The sequence below is a fragment of the Perna viridis genome, chromosome 9, assembly GCF_037379345.1.
Source record: "Perna viridis isolate PV_CMFRI_1.1 ecotype Kerala chromosome 9, ASM3737934v1, whole genome shotgun sequence".
In the NCBI taxonomy this organism is placed as follows: Eukaryota; Metazoa; Mollusca; class Bivalvia; order Mytilida; family Mytilidae; genus Perna; species Perna viridis.
In genome coordinates, this window is record NC_142453.1 from 10150348 (window position 1) to 10169589 (window position 19242).

At 32.2% G+C, this 19242-nt stretch overlaps 1 protein-coding gene across 1 annotated transcript; it reads right to left on the reverse strand.

Annotated features, from left to right (window-relative positions):
* Positions 1-630: 630 nt before the first annotated feature.
* Positions 631-14076, reverse strand: LOC148606633 (uncharacterized). The gene is made up of 5 exons (XM_088544953.1): positions 13714-14076; positions 9257-9344; positions 8061-8108; positions 2136-2372; positions 631-1914 (listed from the first exon to the last, which is right to left on the reverse strand). Exons 1-5 carry the CDS (start codon positions 13990-13992, stop codon positions 1700-1702), a joined length of 867 nt encoding a protein of 288 aa, XP_088401079.1. The 5' UTR covers positions 13993-14076; the 3' UTR covers positions 631-1699.
* Positions 14077-19242: the final 5166 nt, after the last annotated feature.

Here is a 19242-nt window from a genome sequence, read left to right on the forward strand (position 1 = left end):
ACGAAACATATGTATAAATATGAGGAGCATGATTTTCTTCAGTAAATTTCGTATTCTCTGATTCGGAAATATGAACAAGAGATGTATCAAAATATCACTGTTGGGGTTGGTTATTGTGAGCTTGTGTCGTACTAAATATAACGCATAATTGTTTGAAAGCAACGATACATAATGAGATGTTTAGCTATATTTTTCTGGCTTATAATGAAAAACAATATTTTTTTACACTGAACGGCTATTGCTGTACAAAACGAAATTGTCTCAATAAACCCCCACAAAGTAGAACTGGCTGGACAGGACATGCATACCCTTCCAGAACACTTGTATAGACTCACTTTTTAATATTTAGTTTTTTTTTGGTGTTCCTATCGATAGTGAGTTAGAATTATTTTCTTTCTGTGATGTCTTGTTCGTCTCTACTTCAATTTGTAAATGAAATTAAAATTTTCTATCCATTGTGAATGCAAATCGTCTATATTTCCTGTTTTCACCTTTAGGCCGGGTTTTCGGATTGTGTTGTGTTAGCATTGTACTGTTTAGCGGTTTAGTATTTTGTTCTGATATCTACAGAAAACAACAAAGCAATAAAAGTTCTAGACAGCTTTGATGAGAAACTTTAATAAAAAAAAAACAATGGACCAAGAAAGCGATTGTGCATCTTTAGTGTGATGACCTCTTCCTTGGTTAAATGTTTATAAAATCAAAACTGTAATAGTTGAGCTAGTTTTATTTGATAATGTAAATGATATGAGTAAGAAAAATGATAATTATCATTGATGATAAACAGTTCTCAATAATTGTATATGAATAGTTATAAACAGTGTATATTGTTTATTGTCTTAATGAAACCTACAAGATGCTGCTCTTCACATTAAAACTGTATACCATTCTTAATCCCCATTCCAACATTTTCTATAATCACTTTATGACAAAAATATATATGATTACCCAAGACAAAACCTACTAAATAAACAAGAATTTAGATGTAACCTTAGAAGCTTTGTAAGTACCATAAATTAGTTAGATATTGTAGGCATTCCACTGTTATACCATTTTGCATTAAAACTGCTTAACATAATGATCCCAGTGTCATATATTATTTTTGATTATCATTCCGTCTGGCGTTATAAATATTAGATACTGGACTCTCTCTCTCTCTCTCTCTCTCTCTCTCTTAAGAATTTCGCATATGGCTTGATGCAATCATTATTGTTTTCTTATATTAAACAAAATTAAACACTCGTTTCTGCACATTCATGGAATTTGGGTTGATTAGTATTTCGAATATGCCGATGTGGCATAGTGACCAGATGTATTATGGGTTTGTTTTATTTCATTAGTGTTTTTGAGTCTATTATCACAAGAGCCCATAACCGCTAAAAGATAAAAAGGTTTTAATCATATACGCCCCTAAATTAGGTTGAAACTATCGAAAATATCGTTCAGTAGTCTTTCGTCATGGAAAAAAAATTATCAACGAAATAAGAATATCAAATTTTATTTTTATCGGACTTATTGGCACACGTGGCATAGTTTTCAAACTACTTTTTTGCATTATTCATAATATAGTTTTTGATATATATTTCAATGATGATAACAACATATCGGGTCTTAACTCTTTTCGCTGAGATATCTTATAAGAAAAAAATATTGATGATCAATTCCGTTTTGCAACTAAATTATGTGACACGCATTGTTTCTAAACATACGCAAATACTGACACTTCAGTAATACTTAGCCATGATGTTGCATCAGGTTTCGTTAAGACCAACTTCATGTATCTCCCTAACAGTTTACCGTTGCAAGATATAGCAATCTCTTGACCACTATATCCTGGACCAGCAAAATGACCGCATATTTCCTGTTGGGTCGTAGTGGGTCCAACAGTAATATCCATATCCCGTGTTCTTTCAGCTGAACGGAAATAAAAACAAAAAAAGGACTAAATAATACAAATGAAAGTGCATGCATTTAAAGGAAAGACACATTACTATTGTGATGTATTTTGTGAAGGTGAAGCTTTGTCTTTTAATGTATTTGTGTTATGTGTACCGTCGTTTTTCAAGTTTAAGATAATCATTAAACCATTGTTCTACATTGTAATAATTGTTGAATTCAAACATTTAATTATATACCACAACAATCTATCCTGCATATAACCAGAACTTTATGAACAAGGACTTCAGTCAGTAGATCAATCATCCAATAAGGTTTCTCTTTGTGTATGGTCGGTATAAAATCGGTTGTATGGGAAAAAGTCTCCAAATATCCGTCAATAGCATTTTGCGATTTATATAATCCTCCCGATAGAATTTCATCATAGGGATATTGAAACGTCGGTTTGTCTGGGGAAATATTGCGACTGTGAAGTTCTGAAATGAACCATTTATAAACAAACCAAACAATCAAAGAAACAAAACTAGAGCTGTAGGTGCATAACATTTAAGTAACAGTCCGCCTAAGAATCATGCAATTTTCACTGAAAGTGATTTATTGATGTCAGATAGTTTATCCAAATTGACTTTAAATCAGTTGGATATATAAGAAAAACAATGAATAAAATGAAAAAATGAAAAATGTTTTCACCGTTACCATAGCAACAACCACTCCTTAGCAACCACTAATTAATGGCCTAATAATCACAGAAACATCACAATTTGAATATACTTTTTAATATTTAATGGTGGAAATTTACCAAACTTAATAATTATATTAATGAAGTGTGTCCTATGGAAAACAATTTACAATAAAGTACAAAGCAATCTGATTGTTTAAGATATGGTTCTCATAGCAACCAAAATTCTACATTTTTGACAATTTGAAATATACGAAAATTGGCAATCTTCAGACCCTTTTTGCTAACAAGAGCAAGAAGATATTAATTAAATGTATGAATGGATGTGTAGTAGATGCACTTCACTGAAAGATATAAAAAATAAAAATATGTAGCATATCTTTGTTTTCTGCTCATTTGGACCTTAAATCACCCCCATAAAGACTTTTCTTCCTCTTGACGCTTTTCATACAAACTGTCCAGATCGTAACTTTTTTTGTCTTTTTACCTAGACTTCTTATATTTGGTATGTTGGTATATCCTCTCGGAGCGGAGTGTCGCGTACCAGAGTGGGTGACCTTTGACCTTGACCTTTAAACCCAAGGTCAAATAACATACAACTTTTGGCAAAATACGATACACAATTTTGTCTGTGCCATTAATTTTTGGTCTTTGTACTTAAATATCTGACCTGTTTGACATTTAAGTAAATCACATAAAGTTAGAGTGAAATGATCTAGATTGGATGACTTTTGACCTTGGCCTTTGACTCCAAGGTCAAATGACATACAAAATTTTGGCCAAATATCATACAAAATTTTGGCCGGGCCATAATTTTCTTTTGTCTTTTTACTTAGACATATGATATTTGGTATTGGGTTATGTTGTCTCAAGGCGAGGCGCCTCGTATTCGATTGGTTGACATTTGAACTTGACCTTTGACCTCATGGTCAAATAACACATAAAGTTTTGACTTGATGAGTGTTAAAGAGGACAGATGTCATATGACTGATTCTAAATTGTTTTTTTTTTTTTTTTATTAATTTCTGTATTTTGAGAGAATTCCATCCGACCCAAGAATAATATTTCTTGTCTTTGTTGATCAACTCTTGACAATATATCCCTTTCCATTTTTTAACTACTGTTTTACTGAAATGCACATCTTCTTATCAAAATGTCCCAGGATTACATTCTTTTGATTTCTGCTAGAGTCTTGGTTTCCATGATTACTCTTGTAAACATGAACATGTAGGTGCTTGTTTACAGAATATTTCAAAATGTTTTATAATTTTGTTGTTTAAACATAATGCCACAATACTGTGACTTACTCAACATGGAATTTTGTGCCAGAAATTTGGATTAGAACAATTGGAAAATCAACATTTATCATATATTATAGAAACATTATAAATAGATAACGAGAGGCTTAAAAGAGCCTGAATCGTTCACCTGGTTTACCATTTGCTTATCAGAAAAAATGACAATAAAGACAGGCTAAGTTAAAATTAACTGAATAGTCAAATGCAGGAAATGCTTTTAATAGCGTTTTATGACCTGAACCATAAAGCAAGGTTTTTGAATTATTTAAAAAAACTCTTTTGACCCCTATGTTCCATTTTCAGTATAGGCAGCCATATACATTTTTAATGGATTAAACGTCATTTCGAGCACAATACACGAAAGAATATGCTTTATTTCCATTAACTGATCTTAAATGGTTTTAGAGAAGAAGATTTTCAAAATTGCACATGTACATGTGGAAAAATTAAGAATTGTTTCAGGAGCCATAACTCCTACATTCGTGGACGAATTGTTTCGAAAATGTCGGTATTGGTCGATGATAATTGGAGGTTTTTACGGTCTTTACTATCTTTACGGATCTCGCACGACCGTCCCTTACGGGGATTCTGTTAGTAAATGTGTTAGTAGTTGGAGGTAGCGGACCCCAGCCTTCGGGATACCCGACCGAAGAACTCAGTCAGAGTATGTCCTACTACCGGCTGGGCTGCTCTGTTGACGCTCTGGCCTACTCCCAGACCCCACGTGGGTCCGACAGCGTTTCCCAATCTAACTGTTTGGGAGTACGTCAACGTGAAGAGTGAAATATTGGTCAATCTTATAATGCTGAACTATATAACCATCCAAAAAAGGCAACAACCTTTGAGTTGTTTGCAAAAATTGCCTTCTGACCCCTATGTTCTATTTTTAGTAACAGGGCTATGTTTTTGTCATGGACCAAGAATCCCAACATATATTTTGTGTGGAATACCATACAGCACAATTGTTTTTAGGAGAATATTTTCAAAGTTGTACATACGAGGAATGCCAAAAAACTTTTATAGGAGTCATAACTCCTCCATCAGTCGTAAATATCGCTTGCAGAATTTCGGCATAGGTTTTCTCTTAATCATGGACAATATTATCCCCTGCCAGAATTTTGCTAAAGGCAACGGTTTTTTTAGTTATTTTTACAAAATGCCTTTAGACACCTATGTTCTATTTCTAGTAACGGCGGCTATGGTTTTTTCACGGATCATAAATCCCAACAGTCATTTTGTGTACAATTATCTAGAGGGAGAGAATTTCGAAAATTTGTCGATGACGAGGGACGCCAAGTGATGGCATAAGCTTACTTGGTTTTTGGCAAGGAAGCTAAAAATAACAAATGTTTGTTTACTGGCCTTTTTATAGGCATCAGAAAAGATTGCAACAAAATAAAATTTAAAAAAAGATTTTTGAAAAAGTCAACAATGACAACAGACAACTACAAATGTAAACTTGATCTTTAACTTATCATTGTGAACTTATCATGTCATTATCTGCAAGCGTTTAGGAAAAAAATCATTAAAACGATTATTTCTGTTTAATTGGCCAAGTTCAAGGCCCGTAATTCGGTAAGATCATCGAAGCGAAATCATACGAACTTGTATTGTAACTTATCATGGTTAATTTATAATAAAAATCATGTCAATATGTAAAAATGTTCAGAAAAAATGTCAGGAAAACGGTTATTTCTGTGAATTTTGATAAGTAAAAAAGCCCGTAAATTCGGTAAAAATTATCGAAAAGTAAACTTGACTTTTAACTTATCATGGTGAACTTATTAATAAAAAAATATTTCAATATCTGCAAGTGTCTGGAAAACTTAAGATGGACTGATGGACTGACGGTCAGACGGACGGGTCAAACACATTATACCCTGCGAAACTGCATTGCGTGGGGTATAATTATTTAAGCTCAGAGTTCTTCTGCTTTGAAATTAAGAGAACACATATTCCATAACAGATGAAAAGATTAGTACTGCTACTGGAGTTACGCACAATCAGGTGATAACGGGCAAGTGATTCAGATATCTTAGTGAAAAGACAAAACAATTTTAGCCCAGACATAATTTTGTATGGTATTTGGCCAAACTTTTGTATGTTATTTGACCTTGGAGTCAAAGGTCAAGGTTAAAAGTTATCCTATCTTGAACATTACACTATACCTTAATGTGATTTACTTACATACCAAAATCAGATATCTTGGTAAAAAGACGAAAAACAATATGGCCAAAGACAAAGTTTTTATGGTAATTTGCCAAAACTTTTTTGTTATTTGTCCTTGGAGCGGTAACGGTCAAAGGTCACCTACCTAAAACATTACTCCTGGCCTTGGTGTGATATACTTAAATGCCAAAGATCAAATATCTAAGTAAAAAGACCAAAAAATAATAGTACAGACAAAATTATGTTTCGTATTTTGCGAAAATTTGTATGTTATTTGACCTTGAGGTTAAAGGTCAAGGTCAAAGGTCTCCCACTCTGGTATGCGACAATCTATCCTGAGAGGATATACCAACATACAAATATTAAAAGTCTAGGTCAAAAGACAAAAATGTTATGGTCTGGACAAAGTTTGTATGAAAAACATTAAGAAGAAAAGTCCTTACAAGGGGTGATTTTGGGTCCAGATGAGCAAAAAACAAAGTTTATCTGAACATAGCCTATTTTCGTACATTTCAAATTGTCACAAATTAAGAATTTTGGTTGCTATGGTAATCAGATCTAAACAAATCAGATTGCTTTGTACCTTATTGTAAATTGTTTCTCCTAAGACATACTTCATTAATATAATTATGTAGTTTGGCAAATTTCCACCATTAATCATAAAATAATACATTCAAATTGTGATGTTTTTGTGTTTTAGGCCCAACATTGGGGGTTGCTAAGGAATGGTTGTTGCTATGGTTACGGTGAAAACATTTTTCATTTTTTTAATACTAAGTCTTGTTTTTCCATTAAATCCTACATATTGCAACTCAATTTGGTTCAAATGTCTGACAGCGATAAATCACCCAACGCATGATTCTTAGGTGGACTGCTACTTAAATACTGTTGATCAGATATAACGCCACTAATATCTACTCGTAAATATAAATTCAATGATATGCAGAAAATATTCACTAAATGAAGTTTCACTGTATGTTACAGCTCTTGAATTATATAAAATTCCCATTTATACTATATTATATCCCCTATTCCCCATCCCCATTGTCCGATCCCCATTCCCCATTGATAATACCCCATTCCCCATAGAAAAATCCCCATCCCCCATACAAATTTTATATTTCGAAAGTATTAAACATTTTAGCTGTTATGTTCAATGAAATTTGATACAGCGTTTATATCAATAAATATTTTAAAACTAATTACCCCATCCTCCAAATGCGCAATGCCCATCCTCATTTACCACCCCATCCCTCCACCCCCATTTCCATCCACCCATTCCCCATTCCTTATGCACATATACCATAGAATGGTAAGATTCTTTCATACACGTACTGTAGAACTTCACATTTCAGGAAATAATGTTAAAATATAAAGTAAATAGACAATTTCTTTCGATATAACTCTCTTTAAAAGCATTCTATAATGGAATGAATTATAGTTATGAGGAAGACAAAAAAAAAACAAAAAAAAAAAAAACAAAAAAACGTTTGCTTAATAAAATATTGATATAGAATTATATTAAAAGTATAAGTAAAACTATAATGTATTGTGTCATAAAATAATCCAAGCGTCTGACGTTTGAAATAGCAAGAACCTTGCAAAGTAGAAACAAATGAATGATTCTACGCGGCGTTATCCGATTGTTAGACGACATTTGGTTTGATTGATGTCCGAGAATTTCGAAAGGCCTGCTTGCAGCGGTAAATAAGAGAGAAAACAAACGAATGCTGCTGCGTGGAACTTGAAAACAGCCTGATATGAGTAAAAAAATGTAAGTATCATTGATAAAACAGTGTCATAACCAGGTCACACAACCTATAATTCTGGTTTTGTGAAAAAAGAATCACCAGAAGGATATCCATCAGGGATAGTGGTGATAATGATCAATTGTCAGTCTTGTATAAAAATAAAAAGTAATAAGTCGAGAAGACATCTTTTTAAAGCCAAATGTGATAGCGCCCAAGTACTGTGATTTCTTTACCTTATTTGGAAAGCTTCTAAAATATCAAACTTACTTCTCTCAACTATGATCATACTAATCTCATCTTCCGTGAGGTTTGGCGCTAAGCAGTGCAAAGGAAAACAAAATACAAGTAAACATTTTTTTTTAAATCAAGGCATAGCAATGACCATACCTATCTACGTAATAAGTAATGATTAATATAACTATTATTAAGGCAAACACAACTTCGTTTAATAAAAAAAACTTTTTTTTTTTAAAGGTCAGGTGTATTATTTTTGGTTAGCGTTGAATGCTGCTTATCCATATATTAACTATAACAAAGCCAAGCAAAGAAATAAAATCAAGAAATAACATATAGTACTACTTTAAAATAAAATATATCAGTACTTTTAAATGTGGCGATGTCAGTAATTTCATATATAGCTGAATTATTTTATGTAACCTTATCTATATATATAGCAGTGATATAAAATGTATTTTTATAGCAGTGGTATCAAATCTATATATAGCAGAGGTATACAATGCATCAATTACAGTGGTATTAAAAGTTTTCTGCAGTAAAAGTATCAATGGCAGGGGTATCATATGTAACAATAGCAGGAGTATCACTTGTAACTATAGCACGAGTATCAATTGTTTCCCATAGCAATGGTACGTACCACGTGTACCTAGTAGTGTCAAATATATTGTAAAGTAGTACTACCAATACAGAAAACATCAGTTAAAACAAATAACTATAATCGAAGTATCAGATCAAATGATAATACAATGTTACAACGGTAGCAGAAATAATAATAAAACATATATATAAAAAAGCAAAGGTTTCATATTAGCAATATAATAAGTTTAAATATAGGCATTAAACTATAATAGTATATTTAGGCATTTAACTATAATAGTATATTTAGACATTTAACTATAATAGTATATTTAGGCATTTTACTATAATAGTATATTTAGGCATTTAACTATTATAGTATATTCATATTGAGCTCTAGCAGTATTTCTTTATAATCTTTTTTGTTCTCTAGATGATTATACCTCAGAATAAATGTGGACACCAATAAAACCCCAATTCATTTTTCACTTATTAAATTCAAAGTTATTAGAAACTTACAGAAGTCTCTGAGCTTGCGTAAGTATTTAAAGGTTTTAGTCAAATCTTTGAATAAAAAGCCACGAAAAGGACATTCGTTTACTTAAGGATAACGAATCTCTATAATAATTTTAATAATAATAACAACTTACCAAGATCTATACAGAGGAAATTCTCAGTCTGAACCATTACGCATTTTTGTCCAAGAGAGCATGGGTTTGGCCAACACACGTTGTTTTTCTTCAATGATTGAAAACACAACAATAATTAAACGTACTATTTGTTTCCCAGAATCCTTAAAAATGATAACAATTTTGTAAACATCACATCTTGTGTATTTGAATGAGTAATCAAGACAACCAAGATTCAAGCTAAAATAAAAAGAATATAGTTCAGGGACAAAGACCAGACATGAAAACAGACAAACACAACAAAGAACATAAAGTAACGAAAATAATACAAAGAAACAAAAGTAAATAAGCAAATCGGACTCCACTAAATACCGGGAGCATGGACCAGGTACATCTGTAGGATAAGCGTCCTTTGCTGTTTGCTAGAAACGCCCACCGAGTTGCTCATAAAAGTCAAGTTCGGGGTAGACGAAGGAGTAAAGGAAAACAATGACATGTTGAACAAATCAGTTTACATGGTGCAAATAGATACACCGTAACGTTCCACGAGTTCATGAGTCCATAAAACTTATGTAGTAATGACTTCAATCTTGTGGTAACATAATCTTGTTCCAGAAGCTTAATTGTAAGAAGTCTAGCGCGATTCAAAAAGTCTGCGTAGATAAGGCAAGCCCTGCCTTAACGTTTGAGTTTTGATATGAAAACTACATACGCAGGTGCTGAAGGAATGTTGCTACAGATGAAATGAAAGTTGACAATTCTGAATGAAAAGTAATCACGTTTGTCGTAAAGTTTGGTCAATAATGTTCCTTTATCATCGATTTCTAAATGTAGGTCAAGATATGAGGTTGACTTTACAGTGTCAGTAGTATCTTTTATCTCAAGGTCTTTGAGGTAGATGCAATGTATCAAATCCCCGAAACTAGGATTTTTAACGATAACACGTCATCTTTATAGCAGAAACTGAGAATAAAGGATCTAGCTATACGATGCTTTTTCTTTCGGATCAGATCAGCTATAAAGTTACCTCATAAGAGTTAAGGGATAGGTCAGCAAGTAGAGGAGCACACATTGTTCCCATTGGAATGCCGACCGTGTGTGGAAAAACGCGTCCACCACATTGGACAAGTAAGTTGTCGATAACAAGTTCCAGCAATTTGATAACATCCTCTTCTGTATATTTGGAAGATTATTTGAAATCATTTTTTACAAAGTATGAAGAATCTCTACCAAGAACAATATATTTGTATTAAGGTGTGCCATATGTTTTGGAGAAACAACGATGTATAATGTTTTTAGTCGGGAATACTTCGTTTGACAGTGGTCGCCAAATGCAAATGCATAAGGTAGGACCAGAGTAATCAGAATGACAAGTTTGTTTGCAAAACAATATTTCTATGAAATAGTTCATGATGTTGAGGATTATATGCCATGATATGGATCAGTTAGTCGTCCTTAGCGTACATGAGTTCCATTGAATATTTTTTGGCGACTAACCGGACCATATATTGCACGTTTACCCGAAGTAATACGGACTACCTGTTTAATCATTATTTTTAATGTATAGTTCACTCTGGATCATTTCTCGTATGGAAGGAAATAGATAACATACATAATTTTTCTTTAATGATGTCAATTTTTTTTAAATTCAGAAGCGTGGCGATCAATACAATTTCTTACAGGTCCATTTGAATTTACATTGATCGGTAGCTATATAAAAAAAGTAAACGTATAAAAATCTTAAAAGTCTATTTACTGGCAAATACATCATGATGTTGAGGGTCAATGGCATTATATGAACCGGTTGGTCGCCCAAAAAGTTATATAGACCGATGCGTATCTGAGCTCCATCGATTATTTTTTTTATATGTTTTTTTTTCCTTTTTTGTTTTGTTTTGTTTTGTTTTTATTTTTTATTTTTTATTTTATTTTATTTTTTTTTTTGGGGGGGGCATTTAACCCAAAGTGACATGGACCATTTGTTAACTTATACTTTCTATATTTAATTACAAACTCAAAATGCAAAAAAATATTTGAATCATAAAAGTTATAATGTTCTCTAGAGTGTCTACACTACAGAATGGGCCAAAGACCTCCATGTTTTGATATTTTAAAAAAACTTGAAACAAATCAAGCTGCTTTGTGTAAATTGCGAGTTACAAGGGCGACATTTAAAAGTAACCATTTATATTGATGAGGTTTTGCCCGTGAAGTATTTAGTGTTTAGTATTCATAATGTTTGAAATAGATTATCAGTGTGGAAGAAAAGAGGTAACCTGGACAACTTTTGACGTCATATACTTGAGAACGATGCGGTCCACATAATTTCCTGCCGGTCCATATGAATTTAATCTTGACATATATATATATATTTGCCTTTTGTAAATGTTTTAAAATTATTTTTGTTAAGAACTGAATAGGTCCCTTTGGTTTCTTGATACATGTTAATATATTTTTGTTTTACAAACATTATATTTTTCCAAAAAAATCAAAAAAGGTATGAATTATACAATGTCAAAGCGTTGAGTTCCTTCGTTTGTACACAGGTGATTAAAACAAGTTTATCTTTAAATTTCATTAAGTTATATTATTTAACCGACAATTAATATTTTTGATTTGCAGCAAAGAACATCAACCAATTTAATCGGTCATCCACGGACATTTTAAATCGAAAATATCGCCCTAAGAAGTCTGTGACTTAAACCAACAGTAGCCAAAAGTAGAGGAAAATTAAGAAAAAATGTTCCACGCAATGTCTCAACTGTTTTTTATACAAAGGGTGAATATTTTTACTTACATGAAAACATCATCGACACACAAGAGGTGTTGTCCATTTTTGATTCAAAATTCCAATTCGTCTTAACCTGATTTTTATGATGCTTACGAAAAATATTTGAATTGTTATAGTGACGATCCAGTATGGCGTTTAAATATTTTAATCATCATTCTAACAATGCAATCTGATATTTGGTATGATTGCGAATGTGACAGTCATCAACCAAACAGTAAATCGTCTTCGGGTCACCATATTATCTTCAGAGATGGGCAAAAACAATGCTATAAAAGGAACTGTAAAAGCTCCAATATTGCCCACAAAAGACGAAAATCTATACAAAAAACATAAAACAAAAGAAAATGAACATATATAAAACGCAACGACAACCACTGGACTACAGGTTCTTTTGTTTGTTTGTAGGGGTTTAACGTCCGCGCAGCAATATTCAGCTATACTCAGACGATGAATATGAAATGGATGATAAAATGAATATGAAATGATGATGAAATGTAAAAGGGACGGGATCAAAGGACAATGGGGTCGACAAATTTTGATTGCCACTGGAAATAGGGAGAGGTGGGTAGGGTTGGGCAATTTGGACTCCTGTGGCGAAGCCCTATGGTTCCTACTCCCGGAGAATACCACAGAAAGATTCTTTAACGTGCGAGGAACGTGGCATCTTTCCCAACACGATGCACCACTATGGTTTGCAGTAAGGTTTTCCGTATTATAGCCTGACAACCCCAGCATGTAACATGCCAGGGGTACCCCATTCCACCACCTGGGGCGAACATCTAAGTTGCTCTGTGGGCAGAGTGCCCTAGCCCCCGGCTAGGGTTCTGAGCACTATTTAGTCGCCTTTTACGACAAGCTTAGTGCTGCTGCAGGCCTATTCTTTTAACACCCGGTCCTGCGCGGGGAACTACAGGTTCTTGGCTAGCGACAGGCACATAAAGTATTTGGCGGGGTTAACATGTTTGTGAGCATTCAACCCTCTTTACTTTGGGCAGTGATAGGAAATTACAACAATTAAACTGACTATACAAATCTGTCGAATTAGATTTAAATCTTGAGACTGATACGGAATACAAACACCCTAACAAATAGTACAAATGACAGCAAGCTGTATATACATCGAAAGAGTACTCGCCTTATTATGAAATAGTCCAAAATTCAAAAGCAACAGATAAAAAACCCAGTGTCCTTAAAGAAAAGTATTAATAAAATTACGTTCAAAATGATTTGGTGGAAATAATTACATAAAATATCTAAGTAAAACAAAGGCTGTTTTACAAAATGAGGCATTCAAGCGATAAAAAATTCAGTAATTAAATGTAAAAGAAAGAGTAATCCAGGGAACCAAGGTTATAGCGGTAATCAAAAGAATGTAATCCAGGGACAAAGACCAGACATGGAAAACAGACATACACAACCAAGAACATAGAGTAACTAAAATCATATATACAAAGTAACAAAAGTAAATGAGCAACTCGGACGCCACTAAATTTAAATAACTCATCTTTTTATCATGCGCATTATACCTACTGATACTACTAGCGTTATTGTCGTTGGAGTAGAAATTGCATTTTTGCGATTTTTAGGAAAATTCCACATAAAGAAGTTATAGATTTCATTTCAGTGGCATATTATGAAATAATGAAGCATTGTTTAAATTTCATTTTTCGTAATGCACACTACTTACTAACGTAATAGTCTCAACAGTTGAAAACAGGAAGTTATCATCTTCCACATACTGTGCTGATGCTATATCCTTTACCAACTCGCAATATAAACTTTTCCGTTTTAATGTAATAGCTTCACAATCATAATATTGACTGCATCTCTGCTCACACATCTTAGGACCAATGTTTTGAAATACTGCAATTACATTTGACAAACTGCTCCTGCTTTTATTAGTTATTTGCCCTAATGATAAACCAATGGTAGAAAACACTATCATGTGTTTAATAAATGTCTCCATTTGTGAAAACAATTGTCAACTTTACTTTCGTAGATCTATTGCGTTCTGATAAAAAAAGGAACAACAAATATATTCAATGTTTGAATTACCTGTATAAACCTAAGCTGATTACCACGAGATTTAAAAAAACCAACATGTTTTTTGTATTTACGATCAATTAATCACTTTCATGGCATCAATAATGTCGCATGATATTGGACTGCCAGGATCATTAATATGTAATCTTAAACAAAGTAACCATCAACAAGCAGAGAAAAGTAGCAATAATTTTGTGTTAATATTACTTCAACGTTCTTGCCAAAGGTGCAAATCCACCCATTGCAGCATGGAAATTCCTTTAGCTTAAGTTCATTGACAGGATTATTTGCTTTTCAGATAACTAAACGTCCAAAACCATCACGCTCTCACCAGAATGATCTAGTATTGTTTCTAATAAAAAAAAATTATCTAAGCCAAGCGTTTGGTTCGTGATGTACTACTTTTCATCGAAATTAGGTATAACAAAAATACAGAGGACTATGATATTAAATCTGTCGTAATTGAATAATTGATCGATAGGAGTGGCAGGTTTGAAATGTATGTTTCAGAAGATATTGCTTGCGAAGACAAATGTATCACTTCATTTGATCATGTTCTATTATATAACTTTAGATTTATTCATGGATAAGAATAAAACATATTTGATAATTCCTCACAATGAAATAGTCATGGAAGAGTAATCAAAGGAACCAAAGTTATAGCGGTAATCGAAAGAATGTAATCCAGAGACAAAGTCCAGACTTGGAAAACAGACATACACAAAGAACATAAAGTTACTAAAATCATACATACAAAGTAACAAAAGCAAATGAGCAACTCGGACTCCACTAAAAACTGGGAGCATGGACCAGGTACACCGGTAGGGTAAGCGTCCTCTGCTTTTCTAGAAACACCCGCCCAGTTGCTCATAAAAAGTCAAGTCCGGGGTAGACAAACGAGGAAAGGAAAACTATGACCCGTTGAATAAATACACCTACAATTAAATATAGCACACCTAGTCTACTAAAAAGTGAAATATCACAGTGCCGATTATTATAGACCATTAAGCCAATAAGAAGAGTGAACGAGGATAACTTAATATCAATTCAGCAATGTGTGTGTACGTGAAAGGGAAATCAAGGAAACCAAGGTAAGATCACTAATGAAAAAGAACACATTCCAGGTTCAACGGACAACCAAAGTAAATCGACACACACAGCAAAGTTCATGTAATCACCAAAAATAACACAAACATACAAACAAAGCTTTTCCTCTTATGTTCCGTCGTTTTAACTTACATTTGACATCATATTAGCAAAATAATGCGTGGATTTTCCTACGCTTTGCTTATGAATGCCTCTACTTTATCTAGTTTATACTGAGGGTCTTTTGTCTGTTTTTATGATTAATGTTTGTCGCCAAATTATGAATAACATGTCCCTTAATCTAATCATGGTCTCTTGTTGTAAACTTGTAAGTTGCTCTTCCGCTCTAATTAAGGCGAGAACCAAGACATATTCTCACACATATCAAATTTACGCATGAACCTAAACAATTGAATATGGTATTATAACCAAACTAGGTCGTTTGACTGTCACATTTTTTTGTAAATGTTTAAAATATCTCATTTGAGATGATTAAAATATCCACTACCTATGTATAATTGTTTAGATTTGAACAAAAAAAAAAATAAATATCATGTCTTTTGAATATAACATTAGTGTTTTTGTAACTGTAATGGATTTCCACAGTCCTAAAAGGGGAGACATTTCATTCTATGTTATATTAAGCTGGGGGAATTGGGATGTTGTATGAGTGGGTTGATGTTTTGAATATGGAAATTGAGAAAAGCAGTTAAAAATCATGTATTTATTTGAATTTTTATGTAATTCAAATTGAAACAATAGTTTGAAAATTAATAAAAATAATAATTTCATAGCAAACAATACAACCAGAATTCTACGGAGTATGGATATTTTGTAAAGAGAATGGTGACGTTATTAGAATAAAATGTCCTTTAATTCTTGATAAAATGCATCACTGGTTATATGTAGTGATGTAGTGAACATTTTTTTCTCAAGGTGAGACGGTTATGCAATATTAAATAGCAAATCAAAAATAAAGATCCATAAATAATTATAAAAATTAAAGGTTGATATTTCAATAACAGTTAAACTTTCACCATCAGACCATGCAACAGGTCAACAATTAATACATACGAGAACTTGACAATTGGATTCAAAATATGTAATTTTTTCTGGTAAGCTTTGTTTTGAACTATATGTCAAAATACTTCCAGCGTTCATCTGAACATCATCAATAAATAAAACAAATAAATTGAAACATTCTTTCTTTACTCCAACATAATAATGACATAACATTTAAATCATAATGCATGTATGACATAACATTAAATCATAATACATGTAGGACATAACATAAAATCGTAATATCCTGATTTGCCATGTAATTATTAAGCATTAAAAAAATGGACAAGTTTTGCGAAATAATTAATTTTAGGGCATCGTAACAAATGTTTAATAATAAAATAATAACACATTTTGAAAAAAAAAACATAGAGTATGGCCATGCCAACAAAATACTTGCAACGTCTAAAGACTCAAAGTCAAATTTTGCCCATGCGCATACAATCTGTTGTATCAATGTTCATGATCAATTTCGGAGGAGAAGAAAATAATGTTTTTATTCGTTGACTTTTTTATTCCTTGTGATACCCATCTCACAAAAACGGAAAAAAATAAAAGATATCTGAAAATACATGTAAATGTTTAATAGTAATGTAATAATTCAAAACTGTAATTCCATTTTTTTATACTTTACTGGAAAAACTTACCGTTAATCATTTTATTACAGTAAAAATAGTATTTAATGCATATTTCTTGCTGGCTTCCCATACATATGTATTTTCAAATTAGGATTCCTTGAAGACACCGTTTTATATCGGATTATACAAATGACCGGAATTGTCTAAAATACACTTTTATGATGCATCAGTTATAAATGCTTGGGAAACCATAGTTTGTAGAAAAAAAACTGAAAAGTACATATAATATCTATCACATTAATTTCCACCTGCCAAATAAATGTATCAACAAGAAAGAAAACACAAGAAAACAAGACGTTTAATGTAACAACTGTTACATGAAAGGGTCAAGGGACAACAGGAGCGTTTTTTCTTTATTTCTTGTGTACCTTTATGTGAGTAAGGAGTTTCTGTCCTACCCAATTCGTTTTGTCATCTAAAAAATTGGAATGATTGGCTTAATGATGCTACATATTATTACCTGTTCAAATGAAAAAGCACACAAATGTGTTAAAATGATAATGCTAATCAAATAGAATGTTAACTATTTGCTTTCAAACTTTAGCCACTCAAATTAATGTCGTTAATTTATCCTTGGATTGTTTTCATTTGATTTCTGCTCGTATCATGCTTTCTTTCATTACCATTTAACTTTGATTTGGAACTAAATATGTACACAATCTTCGATATCTACAATAATATTTTTTAAAAATTTTGACAGGGATAAAGTCAATATAATACATCGATTTTTCGCCAATGTTTTATAAAGCAAATTTGATTTCATAAATCAGCCATATAATTCTATGTGCAATGATATCAATCATACATACTGTATGTACGTGTATGTGAAAGATTTTATTTTTCATTGTCGTATTTACGTATATTTAAATAATTCGAACTTAATAAATATCAAGCTATGGAAAGATCAAAATATATATGATTTTTCACTGTAAATAGGTTGGTGAAAACGACTGTATTCACATTAACCAAATTTTCGAACTTAATGTGTGAATTTGAGTAAAAGATATATTCGCACCATTCATACAACATCTAGTCACGTCCAAAATACATACAAATCCCCAAAACTGATTATGATAATAAACAGATAATCAATATACAGTTATTTGTACTGCGTACATACTTTAGCAATTGACCGAAAAATGATTGCAAATATAGGCATCAATAGTCATTTCATTTACATGTTGACAAGCACGATGAAAACAAAATGTAAATTACAGCAAATCATTTTGTTTACTGGTTATATGTATGTAACTCCTCTACGAAACGTCAAAGTCGGTGAAATTATTACTTTTTTATAGACCAATATAAACTTGACCAGATTATGATGGAACGTGCTAAGATGCATTATGAAAAAAATATAAATCTCATTCCAATCTTCATCCATCGTATATTGGTATATAATACACTTACGTAAATGCTTATATAAGGACAAAGTAAATTCAAACCAATGACTTTATGGATAACATAAACTTACGGCTTCTATCTACTTGGCTTTGATTATTGTAATTGAATGGTGGAATCATCGTATACTGCAGGTAAAAAAAAAACTTTAAAAATCGTTGAATAAATGTTCGTCGTAACAAGATATTGAACGCTCACAATAACAGTGTTTATGTTTAAATAAATCTTGACAGCGTACTTAGTACATATAATACTACCGCAAACTTGGTAATTTAATCAACCCCAACTTGTTGTTTTCTTTATTTATCAACGTCTAATACTCTGAAAATTTGGACAATTGCATGATTATCTTAATTTTGTTTCCAATTTCAACAGACATTATGTATATGACAGTTTGTGTAATGCCGTAATTATATGTTTATCACAATTAGTATACGGCGTAATGTGTCTATATTTTTTTTGCTTAGTGGCCTTTGCAGGGTTTAGTTTATATCATGTTGGTTTGAGTTTGTTTCTTTTCGTGAAGAGATTGATGGGCGTTCGTGTGTGTCAATAGACTTATTCATGTGTGTTCAATATTTATATTTAAAAGTCGTAAATATAATTTTAAGACGAAAATGCTATCGAAGATTTAGTCACTGTGTTATACGTAAATATTTTGATGTCAAAACAAAGTGATTGGGTGTGACATTTATTAAAATCAGATACTTTAAATAAAGCATTTGCTAATGTTACATGTACTTGTAAACTACAACTCATAATTTCTTAAAAGACAGGTATATTGGTTAACATAAAGTTTTGTTAACAGTTTTAGTATTATGAATATCCAAATAATATCATTATTTATATCACAGATTCGTGTATTGAAATATCAAATAAAATGTAACATTTGAATTATGATTGCACAACAACAAAAAATCGAATGACTAACACAAGATTTATGATCTTTTTCAGCAGAGCTGTGTCGCATGTACCTATACCGGCTA